The 17590-nt window shown below is 44.9% G+C and overlaps 1 protein-coding gene across 9 annotated transcripts in view; it reads left to right on the top strand.

Moving 5' to 3' along the window:
• The window catches only part of LOC119966517 (disco-interacting protein 2 homolog C), a 687551-nt gene that overhangs the window by 472356 nt on the left and 197605 nt on the right, over positions 1–17590 (top strand). For 5 of the 9 annotated variants that reach the window (XM_038798337.1, XM_038798340.1, XM_038798336.1 and 2 more), the window contains one exon: positions 4266–4340. The exons of the other annotated variants lie outside the window; for them this stretch is intronic. In XM_038798337.1, coding sequence (XP_038654265.1) covers positions 4266–4340 — 75 coding nt within the window. The remainder of the gene's footprint in view (positions 1–4265; positions 4341–17590) is intronic. 9 annotated transcript variants of the gene reach the window in all.

Here is a 17590-nt window from a genome sequence, read left to right on the forward strand (position 1 = left end):
AGAATGCCAGTGGTGCGGGGAAAAGGCTGGAGAATGGCACTAAGCTATGATGCTCACTTGGAGAGCCAGTGCAGACACGACGGGCCAAATGGCCTCCTTCTGCGTCACAACAATTCTGTGATATTAAGTGTGAAATTACCCATTTCGGTCAAAAAATAAATTAAAAAGCAGAATACCTTTTGAAATGAGGGAGACTGGGAAATTTGATGTACAGAGGAGTTTGGTGGCATTGTACGTGAAACACAGAAAGATAACATATAGGTACAGCAAGAAATTAGGAAGGCGAATGGTACGTTAGCTTTTGCTGAAATGGGACTGGAATCCAAGAGTAAAAAAGTCTTACTATAATTATAAATGGCATAGTGAAGCCACACCTGGAGGGCCCTGTGTAGTTTTGTTTTCCTTTTAAAAAATTTGTTCATGGGATGTGGGCCTCGCTGGGCCGGGCCAGCATTTGTTGCCCATCCCTGAGGGCATTTAAGAGTCAACCACATTGCTGTGGGTCTGGAGTCACATATAGGCCAGACCAGGTAAGGACAACAGATTTCCTTCCCTAAAGGACATGAGTGAACCAGGTGGGTTTTTATGATAATCAACAATAGTTTCCTGGTCATCAGTGGACTTTTAATTCCATATTTTTTTAATATTGAATTCAAATGTTGCCATCTGCCGTGGTGGGATTCGAACCTTGAACACCAGAGTGTTATTTCTCTGGGTCTCTGGATTACTAGTCCAGTGACAATACACCGCTGCCTCCCCTTCCCTTACTTTAGGAGGGACATCCTTGCCCTGGTGGGATTGCAATTCAGGTTCACTGGGTTGCTTCCTGGGATGAAGGATTTTTTTTTGTGAGAAGAGATTAAATAGACTGTGAAAAGTGTTAGGCTTGTGGAATAAGCTTTTCTCATTCTTCACTGTCCTTAGGCTCTTGCACAGACCAAGGAGAAGAGAAATAAAATACATGATTATAAGATGAGGAAGCCACAAACTAATCTACATGTGTGGAATAACCTCCTCAAAATGAAATAATTCAGGAAATTTGCTCCCACTTCGAGACAAGGCTGTCACTCGCTGATTCAGTGAAGAGTAATGAGAATTAGGTTCAGGGTAGAAAAAAGGTGAAAAATTGATTCTTGGTCAAGATCTGGATGGCTGAACGATCCGGATTGGTTGAATGGCATTTTATAATTTTAATATTCATGTGCTGTTTTCTTCTATAGCGACGTAATACCTTTTCCAGGAACAAAGAATCTTGCATGAACATAAATCTGCACCCTTGTTCCTTGTGCCGAAATAAGGCTTAATACGTTTGATATGTAATTCATTCTTGATCATGCATATTCAGATTTATAGATTCTTACAAAACAGATTCAGGCTTTTTTGAATTAATTGAAGGACTTACCAAGTCTTCATAAGTGTTTTTCTCCACACAATTACCCAGTCTAATCCCAGTTTCCTACATGTTCCCCATATCTTGTCATATTTCATTTTCAACTGACTTACTATATCTAAATCATCTTATTGTTTTGAAATGATCTGATTTCCTTTTTATCCACAAAGATTAATCAATCTTCACTCTGTTGGTGGGGGGGGGGGGGGGGGGGTGGTAGGTAAGGGAAGAGAATATGTGGGAACGCTAGTGTGGTTCTAGGGAGGGGAGACATCTTGACGCCCATTAGGGAAATAGAGCCTTCAGACACATTGGGGCATGAAATCAATTGGGGGGGGGGGGGGGGGGGGGGTGCAGGGATGGAGCATAATGGGCAATGACAAATTTGCCCATTTTAAACTTTGCCTGAATTTATTTTCCATTGAAGTCTTTACCACTTGAGAAAATAGTTAGTCAGGTATGTAACTTCTTTCTACCTGTCATGACACTGCGGCATGATAGCACAGTGGTTAGCACTGTTGCTTCACAGCTCCAGGGTCCCAGGTTCGATTCCTGGCTTGGGTCACTGTCTGTGCGGAGTCTGCACATTCTCCCTATGTCCGTGTGGGTTTCCGCCAGGTGCTCCGGTTTCCTCCCACAAGTCCCGAAAGACGTGCTGTTAGGTAATTTGGACATTCTGAATTCTCCCTCTGTGTACCCGAACAGGCGCTGGAATGTGGCGACTAGGTGCTTTTCACAGTAACTTCATTGCAGTATTAATATAAGCCTACTTGTGACAATAAAGATTATTAAACAGACAGTGAACGCAGAGCGATTCAGACCTCATTTACCAGTTTGACAAATATTTTGGATTCTAAGCACTAAACCATGGGTATCTAATTGCATGTCTATCTACCGCAGCATAGAATACAAATGTTGACTAAATCGTTGCAGGCAGATCATCTAAAGTATCGCAACCAACTAAGTAACAACTCACGATGGTGCTGATCCACCTTGTCACCCTTGGATCTGTTCATTAACTCACTTGCTTGCAAATAGCGTGGAAACAAATAACTTGTGGTGCTGTCTGTCCACCATTAACACATCAGCCAGAGTGCACAGGTCCTAAATATGGTAAAATACTAAGAATCAGCAAGAGAAAATGTAGGGCTCAGTTATCATAATCATGAACATTTATTTCCTCTCGTTAATGGAATCCTATTGGGTCGGATGCAGAAATTACCCTTGGTTCCTCACTCTGAAATCCAAGGGAAATAGATGCAGGTGGGTTAGTGCCATCGTGAAATAGTCAGTAAGACCATTCAAATATTAAGTCACTTCCTGGTCACATTGGGAATCCAACTTTCTCAGTTGGATGGGGTGTAGGGAATGTAGAATTTTCAATGAAGAAACCGGTATTAGTTATAATCAATATTGGGCTATAATTATTTTAGGCAAATGTGCTCCTGTGCTCACTGCTTCAACTGCCCTTTTCTAATCTTCCTGCTCCAATCTCTGGAGCATTCATACCTTTTGTCAACCTCTGCTTATCCCTCCTCCTGAGATCACTCTCCCATTCTTTCCTTAAGCCCTCATCAGTTCCAAGATCCTTACATCCATGATCTCTGCTCCCAATGCATTAATAATACAATTAGAATACAAAACACTCCCCCACCCCCTCATATTTCAACACCATAATAATGCATATTCAGATAAAGTGTCCCAAACCCTAGAATACTTCACCGTTCCCGAACACCAATGCAAAACCATCTTGTTGCACCATTTTGTCCCCAAAACCTGTACACCATCTACAAGGCACAAATCAGGAGTGTGACGGAATACTCCCCACTTGCCTGGGTGAAACTTGGCACCATCCACAGTTGCAACAGTGTGTACCATCTACAAGATCCATTGCCGGAACTCACCAACGTTCCTTAGGCAGCACCTTCCAAATCCATGACCACTACCATCTAGAAGGAGAAGCTCGTGTTTGAAACAAACCTGTTGGACTTTAACCTGGTGTTGTAAGACTTCTTACTAGAAGGAGAAGAGCAGCAGATACTCTGCATTCATATCACATTGCATCACCATCTTTGACAATGTGGAAAATGTTTGGGTTGTGATAATGTCCTGGACTAGTAATTCAGAGGCCCATGCTATAACGCTCTGAGGACATGGGTTCAAATCACACCCCAACAGCTGGTGGAATTTAAATTCAACTAATAAATCAAAATATAAATCTAGTTATAGTCATGGTGGCCACGACAACTATCATTGATTGTTGTAAATATTCATCCGATTCACTTCCGTCCTTTTTAGGGAAGGATATCTCCATTCCCGCAGCAATGTGGTTGACTGCCTTCTACAAGGCCTAGAAAGTCACTCTGCTCAAGGGCAATCTGAGATGGGCAGCAAATGCTGGCCTTGCCAGCACCCACATCCCATGAAAGAATTTTTAAAAACAGGACATCCATTCAACACATCCGGACACAAGACTCCACTGTTTCAGTACCCTTCTACCCAGAAAGACCCTCATGTCGCAATCCCTGCATTCCTCATTCGCACATTCCTCTGTCCCTAGCTAACCCAATCCCAGCCTTCTAACCCTCCCAGGTGTTAGGTTCACCATACCAACATTATCAAACCACAACTACGACACATATGACCCGTGCAACATGGTCTTCTATAGCCTGGGATTTGTTTTTAAAACAGGTAAGATGCAAAAGCAAATACAAACAGAATTGTAGTCCAGGATGCCTTTATCTACCTTTTTACACCATAATTATGTAAACCCCAAAATACATGAATGCTCCCATAATACTGTTTAATATAAACACAATTTGAGTTATTTAGTCGCCATCAGTCAGTGGCCCTGATAATGTATTGTGCGTTACAGGAGATAAAACAACGTTTCCTCCGACTCACCGTGAGCAACGCCATGGGAGATCTGCTAGCTTTAATAATAAAAATGGTATGTGTGTGCACATTTCTTGTCTGTTGCGTCACACTTTGTGTCACAAATATCGGCAAATTACTCCAGTCAAATTTCTTGTAGCTGATTGGCGCAGATCTATGTTTTTTTTCTGGAAACAAAGCCAGCATAGTATTTTGCACGTTATGGAAAATACCCCCACCAACAGAAATCACGTTAGTAATTCGGCAGTTAGAATGTCTGTACCTTCTGATTTAACATATGACTTTAGTGACCTAACTTGTTCGCTAAAACAAAAGGGAAAACCATTTTTTAAAAATTCTACGTTTATTTGCAAACTGAAGACCTGGTTGATATTGACCCTGCTAAGTTCTTCCCCAAACCATCAAAACGGTCATCAAACAGAGGCTCTGTTTTGGAACTGGTTCCATAAAAATGACAGAACTCGGGTCTTGATCCTGTAGTCACCAGCCAGAGCGAAGATGGCACAGGTTTTGGGCATGATTTTTCATTTCACCATAAATATGCCAATTGTGCTTTTGGACTGGAGAGTAACCAATGTAACATCTTTGGTAAAGAGGAGAGTGAAGAAGAGAATAACTACAGACCAGTTCATGTAAGTGTTAATTGTGAGTAAATTCATAGGATATGAATTACGTGGTGAGACTGGAGGAGCTGGGATTGTTCTCCTTGGAGCTGAGAAGGTGAAGGTGAAATTTAGTAGAGACGTTCCAAATTGTGAACTATTTATGGAGTAAATAAGGGAACGCACTGTTTCTACTGGCAAAGGGGTCGGATAATCACTTATAAGGTGATTGGCAGAAGAGTTGAGACTTTCTTTTACACAGCGTGTTACTATGATTTGGAATGCACTGCCTGAAAGAATAGGGAAAACAGAATCAGCAACTTTCAAAAGGGAATTGGACAAATATTTGAAGTGATATAGTCGCAATAATATGGAGAAAAGATAAGAGGACTAATTGCATAACTCTGTCAAAGGTGGGCCAAATGGCCTCTTTCTGGGCTCTCGGCTTCAACAAAGATGTAATTAAGTAAACAAGAAATACTCAAAGGCAGCCAGAATGGTTTAATTAAATCAAATATAGCCAAATGATAAATGTAGAAGTATCTTTTTGAAGAGCTGGCATATTGAATAGATAAAGGAATTGCAGGCAGTGTGCTGGGTATGCCTTTTCAGGAGGTGTTCACTGAGAGTCCCTCATGAAGAATTGAGTAAATATCATGGCATGGATGGAATCTATGCTGACAGTTGGGAAACAAAGAAGCTAAATACTTGGATTGTAGAAAGAATTGAACCCTCAACGCCCGACCTCAGTGCTGAATCTGCTTTTGATCTCTGTACGTTTTGGTCAGCTACACTTGGACATAGGGAGTACAATCTCAGAATTTGCTGATGAGAAAATAATATAGTTTGGCAAAAATGTAATCGACTGTAAGAGAACGAGAATGGGAAGACAAGTGCAGAACTCAATTTATTGTGGACAAGCGTTAAATAATACATTTTGGGAGGTAGCAGAAGGACTTGGAGAGCACGCTTAATGGATGAACTGATGGATCCAAGGGTTTAAATACATGAGGTTTCAGGCGGATAAAACAATTTAAAAAAAATTAGTTAATAACATTTGGAGTTTTAAGAATAGGAGAATAAAGAGTATTAGATAGAAATTGCATCACAGAAATAAGATATTCAGTTCAGTCAGTTGCTGTTTACCAATCCCACCTGCCCATCTTGTTCCTATTATTCCTCTTTCATCGAAATACCAATTTAACCTAAACTTAAATGTTGGCATGGAGAGGCAAAGTTAACTTCGGTCGGGGTGCATTTAGTTGAATGGAATGGTGTAAACCAGCTGCGTGTCTAGGAGGGGGAGCATTTGCCGCAACCACTTTGCTATTGCTAATATTGAAACCCTGCCAATGTTGAGTTTCGCCCCCATAGCCACTACTGCAATCACTAGCTTTAGTAGTGCATTCCGAAAGTTCACAATCCTCTGTGTAACGGTTACTTTTAAATTGTGTCGCTATTTCTACTGTTCTAATTGAGACCAGCCCCAAATAATTACATTTTTTCTTTTGTGTTCCCTTTCTCATGCGAGGTAGTATACTAGCAAATCTGCCCAGTACCCTCTGCATCGACATTGTTCCGGTAGTGTGGAGACCAAAACTGGACATAATACTTCAACCTTATTTAGGTTAATATATATATACGTTCAGACTTTGTATGGCCTTATCCACTTGATGTGCTGATTTTAATATTTTGTTTATGTGAACTCCCAAATTGCTGCTTCTTTCATCACCCAGCTTTATTCCATTTAAAACAAAATAAGCCAATCATTGTTCATGGAGTCAGTAACAAAGCAGATTAAAAGTATTGTGGGTACCTGCATGGGTCCTAGCTACGCTTGCCTTTTTATGGGGTATGTGGAACATTCCTTGTTCCAGGCCTACCCCTCCTACAACTCCTTTACTGGTACATTGATGACTATTTTGGTGACGCTTCATACTCTCGTCCGGGCCTGGAAAAATTCATCAACTTCGCTTCCAGTTTCCAACCCTCCATCACTTTCACCTGATCCATCTCAGACACTTGCCTTCCCTTCCTTGATCTTTCTGTCTCCATTTCCGGCAATAGACTATCCACTAATATCCACTACAAGCCCACTCACTCCCACAGCTATCTGGACTACAGCCTTTCGCATCCTACACCCTGTACGGACTCCATCCCCGCTTCTCAGCTCCTTCGCCTCTGTCGCATTTGTTTCCCATGATGTCACTTTCCAAAATGGTGCTTCGAAAATGTGTTCCTTCTTCCTCAACCGTGATTTCCCACCTACAGTTGTTGACAGGGCCCTCAACAGTGTACGGTCCATCTCCCGCGCCAGTACTCTCGCCCCCTACCCTCCCTCCCAGAACAAGGATAAGATCCCCCTCATTCTCACATTTCACCCCACCAACCTCGTAAATCCTCCGCCATTTTCGGAAACTCTAGCGTGATGCCACCACCAAACACATCTTCCCTTCACTCCCTCTGTCAGCATTCCACAGAGACCGTTCCCTCCCAAATAATCTAGTCCATACGTCCACCATACCCAACACCTCTCCCATCATCCATGACACCTTCCCATGCAAGTGCAGTAGGTGTAACACCTGCGCCTTTACCTCTTCCATGCTTAACATCCCAGGCCCAAAACATTCCAGGTTAAGCGGCGTTTCACTTGCACCTCTTCCAAATTGGTCTATTGCATTCGCTGCTCCCAATGTGGTCTCCTCTATATCGGAGAGACCAAACGCAGACTGGGTGATCACTTTGCTGACCACCTTCCGTCTGTGCGCATTCAGGACCCTGACCTTCCTGTTGCTTGCCATTTTAACACAAGGCCCTGCTCCCATGCCCACATGTCTGTTCTTGGCCTGCTGCAATGTTCCAGTGAAGCTCAACGCAAACTGGAGGAACAACATCTCATCTTCCAGTTATGCATGCTACAGCCTTCCGGTCTCAACACCGAATTCAACAACTTCACATGATTAGCTCTAGCCCACCTCGACCCATTTGTTTTCATCCCATTTCATTTTCACTGTCTTTTACCATTTATTTCCTTCTTGTCTTTCTTTATATATATTTACCCCCCCCCCCCCTCTTATCCACCTTTCCTTACCCTTTCTCCCCTATATTTCCCCCTTCCCCTCCCCCCACATCTACATTTGTCACAGTCTGATGGTCGTTTCTCTGCTGTTTGGCTTTTCTCTGGGGACTGCCATTAGCACTCTTTCCCCTTGGTTTCTGTGGATATTAGCACCTTGTTTCTCTGGGTTTCTGTGGCTATGACTCCTCTTTCATTCTTTCATTCTCACACCACAATATAAATATTTCTCACATTCTCTGTCTTTTAGCTTTGGCAAAGGGTCATCTGGACTTGAAACTCTTTTCTCTCCCTACAGATGCTGCCAGACCTGCAGAGATTTTCCAGAATTTTCTCTTTGGTTTCAGATTCCAGCATCCGCAGTAATTTCCTTTTTTAAAGTATTGTGTGCCGCTTTATGAAACGGATGTTGAAGCACTGAAGAATATTCAGCTTAGTCATAATAGTGCGTGTAGTCAAGCTGATGGCAGGGATGGGGAACTATGCTTATGAGGAAAGACCTGAGATGATGGAACAATTTCCATTGGAACAAAAAAGAGATTTAATTGAGTTTGAGAAGCCTCTCATGTGGTAGCCGCATGGGATGCTTTGTGGAGCAAAGGACCGACCGTTTCAAGTTTCAAGGGAAAATTTAACACATTTTTGGAGTTGGGGAAGATACAGAGAGAGCTAAGGAGATAGGGGAACAATGAAGTGAGTTTTTAATTGCTGTGGATAAGAACAAGCACAGACGCAATGCGGTGGGTGCTCTCCTGTGCTGCTATGTGCTTTGGCTCAACAACAGTTGGGCTGACGTTGCCATATTAAGGAGTCCATAGCTACAAAATAGTGCGTGTGGATGTAGGAGTAGGCCATTCGAGCCTGATCGACTATTCAATCCGATGATGCCAACCTATACCACAGCTCCATTTACCACATTGGATCCAAGTTCTCTTGATAACCTTCGCTAACATCTAATGTTTTCATAATGATGATGAACCATCAATTGGACGCGAGACATGATGAAGATCCAAACTGTGGCTTTAATCAGCTAGTTGTTAGCCCGGTGGTCGACTACAGAGAAAGGCCGACCGCCGGGAAACCTGGGTACTTATACCCCGCCTCAGAGGCGGGGTCTACTTGCCTCTCGACCAATTGTTGAGCAGTCACATGACTAGTCCCAGCCAATCAGACGAGAGGCACATGACCAGCCAGAGCCAATGGGAAACCAATGCTCTGCACCAATGGCAGTGCTCCCACTCATATCACCACAAATGGAAACTTGGCCCAGCATTCATATTACTTTGGATTAGCAAGTTCCAGATTTTCACAGCGTTTTGTACTTTCTGATTGTTGTCCTGAGTGACCCAACTTTCTAAATCTAAGATTATGTCCTTGTGTTCTGGGCCCCCCGCCCAGAGGCGTTCATATCCACTATCCAATCCTTTTGGAATTTTTGACATCTCAATTAGATCATTTCTCGACCTCCTTTATCCGACACCATTGCAGCCGCATTCATGCATCGGCTTATCTCCCTACACGTGTTTGCCTTGGTTACCACTAGACATGACGTGTCCAACCATCTCCTTATGTGGCTCATATCAAATCGTGTTTGGTAACAGTCCTGTGAAGCACCTTGCAACATATTACTCAATAAATGAATGCCCCAAAGCAGGCTGGTCCAACATTTCACTTGGGAGATTGGATTGGATTGTTTATTGTCATGTGTACCAAGGTACAGTGAAAAGTATTGTTCTGCGTACAGTTCAGACAGATCCTTTTGTACATGAAAAGAAGACACATAATAGGACAAACATAAAATACGCAATGTAAATACACAGACACAGGCATACTTTTCACTGTACTTCGGTATATGTGCCATCATACAAAATCAAATCGGGTGAAGCATACAGGAATGCAGTACTACTCAGCAGAGAAGATGTGTGAAGACATCAGATCAGTCCGTAAGAGGGTCAGTTAGGACTCTGTTAATAGCGGGGAAGAAGCTGTTTTTGAATCTCTCGGTGTGTGTTCTCAGACTTTTGTATCTCTTATGCGATGGAAGAAGTTTGAAGAGTCAATACCCTGGGTGAGAAGGGTCTTTGATTATGCTGCCCGCTTTCCCAAGGCAGCGGGAGGTGTAGACAGAGGCAATGGATGGGAGGTGGATTCGTGTGATGGACTGGGCAGTGTTCTCGACTCTCTGAAGTTTCTTGCGGTCTTGGGCCAAGCAGTTGCCATACCAGGCTGTGATGCAGCCCGATAGGATGCTTTCGATGGTGAATCTGTAAAAGTTGGTAAGAGTCAATGTGGACATGCCGAATTTCCTTAGTTTCGTGAGGAAGCATCGGCGCTTTTGTGCTTTCTTGGTCATAGCGTCAACGTGGGTGGACCAGGACAGATTTTTGGTGATGTGAATGACACCTAGGAATTTGAAGGTGTCCACCATCTCCACCTCGGCACGATCAATGCTGACAGGGGTGTGTGCGATACTTTGCTTCCTGAATCAATAACCAGCTCTTTAGTTTTGCTGACGTCGAGGGAGACGTTGTTATTGTTACACCATTCAACTAGGTTCTCTATCTCCCCCTGTATTCTGACTCATCTTGGTTCGAGATCCGACCCGCCATGGTTGTGTTGTCAGCAAACTTTTTTATAAACTTTATTGTCACAAGTAGACTTACATTAACACAGCAGTGAAGTTACTGTGAAAAGCCCCTAGTCGCCACATTCCGCCGTCCATTCGGTTGCACAGAGGGATAATTCAGAATGTCCAAATTACCTAAGCACATCTTTCGGGACTTGTGGGAGGAAACCGGAGCATTCGGAGGAAACCCACGCAGACACAGGGAAAACGTGCAGACTCCGCACAGACAGTGACCCAAGCCAGGAATCTAACCCGGGACCTTGGCGCTATGAAGCAACAGTGCTAACCATTGTGCTACCGTAGATGGAGTTGGAGCCAAATTTTGCCACGCAGTCGTGTGTGTATAAGGAGTATAGTAGGGAGCTAAGTATGCAGCTATGCGGGGCCTCAGTCTTGAGGACTATCATGACGGAGGTGCCGTTGTTTATCCTGACTGATTGTGGTCTATGTACCAGGAAGTCGAGGATTCAGTTGCAGAGGAAGAAGCAAAGTCCTAGATTTTGAAGCTTTGATATGAGCTCGGCTTGGATTAAGGTGTTGAATTGGAACTGTAGTCAATAAATAGGAGTCTGATGTAGGAGTCCTTGTTGTTGAGATGCTCCAGGGATGAATGTAGGGCCAGGGAGATGGCGTCTGCTGTGGACCAGTTGCGGCGGTATGCGAATTGCAGTGGATCTAGGCATTCTGGGAGTATGGAGTTGATGTGCCTCATGACCAACCTCTCGAAGCACTTCATTACGAACAATGACAAGGCCATGACGATAGTCATTGAGGTACGTTGCCTGGTTCTTCTTGGCACCGGTATGATGGTGGTCTTCTTGAAGCAGGTGGGGACCTCGTAACGGATTAGGGAGTGGTTGAAGGTGACCTCGACACACATCTGCCAGCTGGTCCAAGCAGGATCCGAACGCTCGACCAAGGACCCCGTGAGAACCCGTCACCTTCCGAGGGTTAACTTTCAAGAAGACCGATCTGTCTTTGGAGGCTGTGATGGTGGAGGTGGGTATGTCCGGGGCTGCCTGGGCACTCGACAGTGGTTAGATGGTTTCCTGCTCGAACCGAGCAGACAATACGTTGAGTTCATCAGGGAAGGGTGCGCTGCTGCTGTAGATTCTGCTTGGCTTCGCTTTGTAGTTCTTTACATTATTTAAGCCTTGCCTCAACCGACGAGAGTCCATGACTCTAGCTTTGTCTGATATTGTCTTTTGGCATCCCTGATGAATTTGCGGAGGTCGTACCTGGATTTCTTGTACTTGTCTGGGTCGCCTGACTTTAACCCCTCAGACCTGGCCTTCAATAGGGAGTCAATCTCCCAAATAAGCCATGGTTTCGGTTGGGGAACATACTTATCACTTTCTTTGGCACGCAGTCTTCTACACATTTGCTCAAGAAATCTGTGACGGTGGTGGCATACTCGTTTAGGGTTGGTCGCTGAGTTCTTAAATATGGACCAGTCCATTGACTCCAAGCAGTTCTGTTTCATTGTTATTTATAGCTGTGTACGATTCATCCAGCACCGTCTTCACTCTGCTTCGGGTGGGATGTAGACCGCTGTGATAATGAACTCCCATGGAAGGTAGTATGGGCGGCACTTCAAAACCTGGTATTCCAGGTCTGGGGAGCAATAAGTTACCAGGGTCGCCACATCTGAGCACCAGGAGACGTTGATGAGGAGGAAACCCCTCCAACGCTTGCTTTGCCTGATGATGCTGTGCAATCCATCTGGTGAATTAAGAAGCCTTCAGATTGTAAGGCACGGTCCAGTGAGGCGGGGGTGAGCCATGTCTCTGTGAAACAGAGAATGCAGCAGTCTCTTGCTTTCCTCTGAGAAGTAAGACTAGTGATTTGATTTGATTTGATTTATTATTGTCACATGTATTAGTAAACAGTGAAAAGTATTGTTTCTTGCATGCTGTACAAACAATGCATACCATACAGAGGGATGTAAGGAGAGACTGCAGAATATAATGTTACAGTTATAGCAAAGTGTAGAGAAAAGATCAACTTAATACGAGGTAGGTCCATTCAAAAGTCTGATGGCAGTAGGGAAGAAGCTGTTCTTGAGTCGGTTGGTATGTGACCTCAAACTTTGGTATCTTTTTCCTGACGGAAGAAGGTGGAAGAGAGTATGTCTGGGGCACGTGGGGTCCTTAATTATGCTGGCTGCCTTTCTGAGGCAGCAGGAATTGTAATCCGAGCCAATGGATGGGAGGCTGGTTTGAGTTATGGATTGGGCTACATTCAATGCGGTCTTGGGCAGAGCAGGCTCCATACCAAGCTGTGATACAGCCAGAAAGAATGCTTTCTATGGTGCATCTAAAGAAGTTGGTGAAAATCGGAAGTGACATGCCAAATTTCCTTAGTCTTCTAAAAAAGTAGTCGTTGATGGGCTTTCTTAACTATAGTGTTGGGTTTGCCCAGCTTCTTTTCGATCACTTGGACGTTTGCCAGGATTATGCTGGGGAGAGGGGTCTTGAAACCGCGTTGCTTTAGTCTCACCTGCAGACTGCCGCGATTCCCTCACTTCCTTGGTCAGCAGCTGCTTCTGGATGGTCCCGCGGAGCGGGGGAAGGCACATTTCCATTTTTTTCTCGCACATGGAGCGAAGAGCAAATTACAAAAAGATGCGTTTTGGGAAAACGTTAGACATGAATTCCCAAATGAAGTTGAGTTATGTAGAAAAGGAACAGCTTGCCGAAAAAGCAACATCAAAGCAATAAATTGATCATTACAAATGAGTAATGAATAAAGAACACCAAAGAGTCAACGGACTCGAAACATTAGCTCCTTTCTCTCCCTACAGATGCTGCCAGACTTGCTGAGATTTTCCAGCATTTTCCCTTTCATTTCAGATTCCAGCATCCGCAGTAATTTGCTTTTATTAAGAACACCAATAGGATGTTGGTCGAGAGAGAGTCCATGTGGGAGAGATTGTGGGGAGAGAGCGAATGTGTCGAGCACTGAGGCAACATGGATAGAGCTAAGAAATAGGAAGGGTGCAGTAACATTGTTGGGACTTTACTACAGGCCTCCCAAAAGTGAGCGTGAAGTAGAGGTACAAATATGTAGACAGATTATAGAACAATGTAGGAGCATTAGGGTAGTTGTGATGGGAGATTTTAACTTCCCCAACATTGAATGGGACTCATGTAGTGTTGGAGGCGTAGATGGAGCAGAATTTGTAAGGAGCATCCAGGAGAGTTTTTTAGAGCAGTATGTAAATAGTCCAACTCGGGAAGGGGCCATACTGGACATGGTATTGGGGAATGATCCCGGCCAGGTGGTTGAAGTTTCAGTCGGTGATTACTTTGGGAATAGCGATCACAATTCCGCAAGTTTTAGAATACTCATGGACAAAGACGAGAGTAGTCCTAAAGGAAGAGTGCAAAATTGGGGAAAGGCCAACTATAACAAAATTCAGCAGGAGCTCGGGAATGTGGATTGGGAGCAGCTGTTTAAGGGTAAATCCACATTTGAAATGTGGGAGTCTTTTAAGGAAAGGTTGATTGGAGTGCAGGATAGACATGCCCCTGTGAAAATGAGAGATAGAAATGGCAAGATCAGGGAACCATGGATGACGGGTGGAATTGTGAGACTAGCTAAGATGAAAAAGGAAGCATACATAAGATCGAGGCGACTCAAAACAGATGAAGCTTTGGAGGAATATCGGGAAAGTAGGACAAATCTCAAATGTGCAATAAAGATGGCTAAAAGGGGTCATGAAATATCTTTGGCTAACAGGGTTAAGGAAAATCCCAAAGCCTTTTATTCGTATATAAGGAGCAAGAGGGTACTAGAGAAAGGATTGGCCCACTCAAAGACAAAAGAGGGAATTTATGCGTGGACTCAGAGGAAATGAGTGAGATTCTTAATGAGTACTTTTCATCGGTATTCACCAAGGAGAGGGACATGACGGAGGTTAAGGCTAGGGATGGATGGTTAAATACTGTAGGTCATGTCAGCATAAGGAAGGGGGAGGGTTTGGGTATTCTAAAAGGCATTAAGGTGGACAAGTGCCCAGGACTGGATGGGATCTATCCCAGGTTACTGAGGGAAGCGAGGGACGAAATAGCTGGGGCTTTAACAGATATCTTTGCAGCATCCTTGAGCACGGGTGAGGTCCCGGAGGACTGGAGAATTGCTAATGTTGTTCCTTTGTTTAAGAAGGGTAGCAGGGATAATCCAGGGAATTATAGACCTGTGAGCTTGACGTCAGTGGTAGGCAAACTGTTGGAGAATATACTGAGGGATAGGATCTATTCACATTTGGAAGAAAATAGACTTATCAGTGATAAGCAGCATGGTTTTGTGCAGGGAACGTCATGCCTTACAAACCTAATAGAATTCTTTGAGGAAGTGACAAAGTTAATTGATGAGGGAAGGGCTGTAGATGTCATATACATGGACTTCAGTAAGGCGTTTGATAAAGTTTCCCATGGCAGGTTGATGGAAAAAGTGAAGTTGTATGGGGTTTAGGGTGTACTAGCTAGATGGATAAAGAACTGGCTGGGCAACAGGAGACAGAGAGTAGTGGTGGAAGGGAGTGTCTCAAATTGGAGAAAGGTAACTAGTGGTGTTCCACAGGGATCCGTGCTCGGACCACTGTTGTTTGTGATATACATAAATGATCTGGACGAAGGTATAAGTGGTCTGATGAGCAAGTTTGCAGATGATACTAAGATTGGTGGAGTTGCAGATAGCGAGGAGGACTGTCAGAGAATACAGCAAAATATAGATAGATAGGAGGGTTGGGCAGAGAAATGGCAGATGGAGTTCAATCCAGGCAAATGCGAGGTGATGCATTTTGGAAGATCTAATTCGAGCAGACTATATGGTCAATGGAAGAGTCCTGGGGAAAATTGATGTACAGAGAGATCTGGGAGTTCAGGTCCATTGTACCCTGAAGGTGGCAACGCAAGTCGATAGAGTGGTCCATACAGCATGCTTGCCTTCATCGGACGGGGTATTGAGTACAAGAGTCGGCAGGTCATGTTACAGTTGTATCGGACTTTGGTTAGGCCACATTTGGAATACTGCATGCAGTTCTGGTTGCCACATTACCAGAAGGATGCGGATGCTTTAGAGAGGGTGCAGTGGAGGTTCACCAGGATGTTGCCTGGTATGGAGGGTGCTAGCTATGAAGAAAGGTTGAGTATATTAGGATTTTTGTCGTTGGAAAGACGGAGGTTGAGGGTGGACCTGATTGAGGTCTACAAAATTATGAGAGGTATGGACAGGGTGGATAGCAACAAGCTTTTTCCAAGAGTGGGGGTGTCAATTACAAGGGATCACGATTTCAAGGTGAGAGGGGGAAAGTTTAAGGGAGATGTGCGTGGTAATTTTTTACGCAGAGGGTGATGGGTGCCTGGAATGCTTTGCCAGTGGAGGTGGTAGAGGCGGGCACGATAGCATCATTTAAGATGCATCTGGACAGATATGTGAACGGGCGGGGAACAGAGGGAAGTAGATCCTTGGAAAATAGGCAACAGGTTTAGATAAAGGATCTGGATCGGCGCAAGCTGGGAGGGCCGAAGGGCCTGTTCCTGTGCTGTAATTTCTTTGTTCTTTGATGTAAAGGGGTCAGTCTGTGTTTCTGGCTCTTGCAATCTCTGGATGCTCACTCACCCACTGTTTGAGTGGTTGTGATTGTATGTTGTTCTTGAGGGTGAACGGGAATCCTGAAGCTTTGTGTGACCCAGTCACACACACATCCAGTCTGTCCCCCACACACACTCATTTTCTCTCCCACACTCACTCTCTCTCTCTTTCAAACTCAGACATTCGTTCCCACACGTTTGCTCGTGCTCTCCCACACTCACACATCGTCTCTCCCACATTCGCGCTCTCTCCACAATCTCTCCCACATGGACTCTCTCTCCCACACGCGCGCTCTCTCTCCCACACGCGCGCGCTCTCTCTCCCACACGCGCGCGCTCTCTCTCCCACACGCGCGCTCTCTCCCACACGCGCTCTCTCTCTCCCACACACGCGCACTCTCTCTCCCACATGGCGCGCTCTCTCTCCCACACGCGCTCTCTCTCTCCTACACGCACTCTCTCTCTCCCACATGTGCGCTCTCTCCCCCACACGTACGCTGTCTCTTCCATACGCGCGATCTCTCTCCCACATACACGCTCTCTCCAGCACGCGCTCTCTCTCCCCCACATGCGCGCGCTCTCTCTCCCCCGCATGCGTGCTCCCCCTCTCCAGCACGTGGGCTTTCTCTTTCCTGCACGCACGCTCTCTCCCGCACGCATGCGCTCTGTCCTGCACGCGCGTTCTCTCTCTGCACCGCACTCGCGCTCTCACCGCACTCACGATCTCTTTCTGTACAGACCCGCGCTCTCTCTCTGTACCGCACTCGTGCTCTCTCTCTGTACTGCACTCTCTCTGTACCGCGCTCTCTCTCTCTACCGCACTCGCGCTCTCTCTCTCTCGCTCTGTACTGCACTCGCGCTGTCTCTCTCTCTACCGCACTTGCCCGCTCTCTCGCTCTGTACCGCACTCGCGCTCTCACTGTACAGATCCGTGCTCTCTATCCCTGTACTGCACTCGCACTCCCTCTCTCTCGCTTTGTACTGCACTCACGCTCTCTCTCTGTACTGCACTCGCGCTCTCTCTCTCCCTCCCACACTTTCTCTCGCCATAACGTGGATGATTCTTTAATGTACATTGTTTTGGACCTAATACTATAGTCACATTATAATTTGTTGTACATGAACTGAATGGCTTAAATATGCAGACAGAACAGCAGCATTTCACAATGTAGCAGATGACATACAAGGGACAAGTAGTAATTTTAAAACAAAGGGTAAAACAATTGGCCTCCGGAGGTGCTTATTTCCAGTAATTAGACCTAGTGGTTCTACTGGGAGTGAGCAATTTACGTGGCATTCTCTCTTGGGATGTCCTCAGGTGTCTGAACGATCTTCCCCGGTGCTGCTTGATCTCCAGGACAATGCTATAGCAACCAGTTTTCTTCTGCAGGTCCTCATTGGAAA

The sequence above is a fragment of the Scyliorhinus canicula genome, chromosome 5 (assembly GCF_902713615.1).
Source record: "Scyliorhinus canicula chromosome 5, sScyCan1.1, whole genome shotgun sequence".
Classification (NCBI taxonomy): Eukaryota; Metazoa; Chordata; class Chondrichthyes; order Carcharhiniformes; family Scyliorhinidae; genus Scyliorhinus; species Scyliorhinus canicula.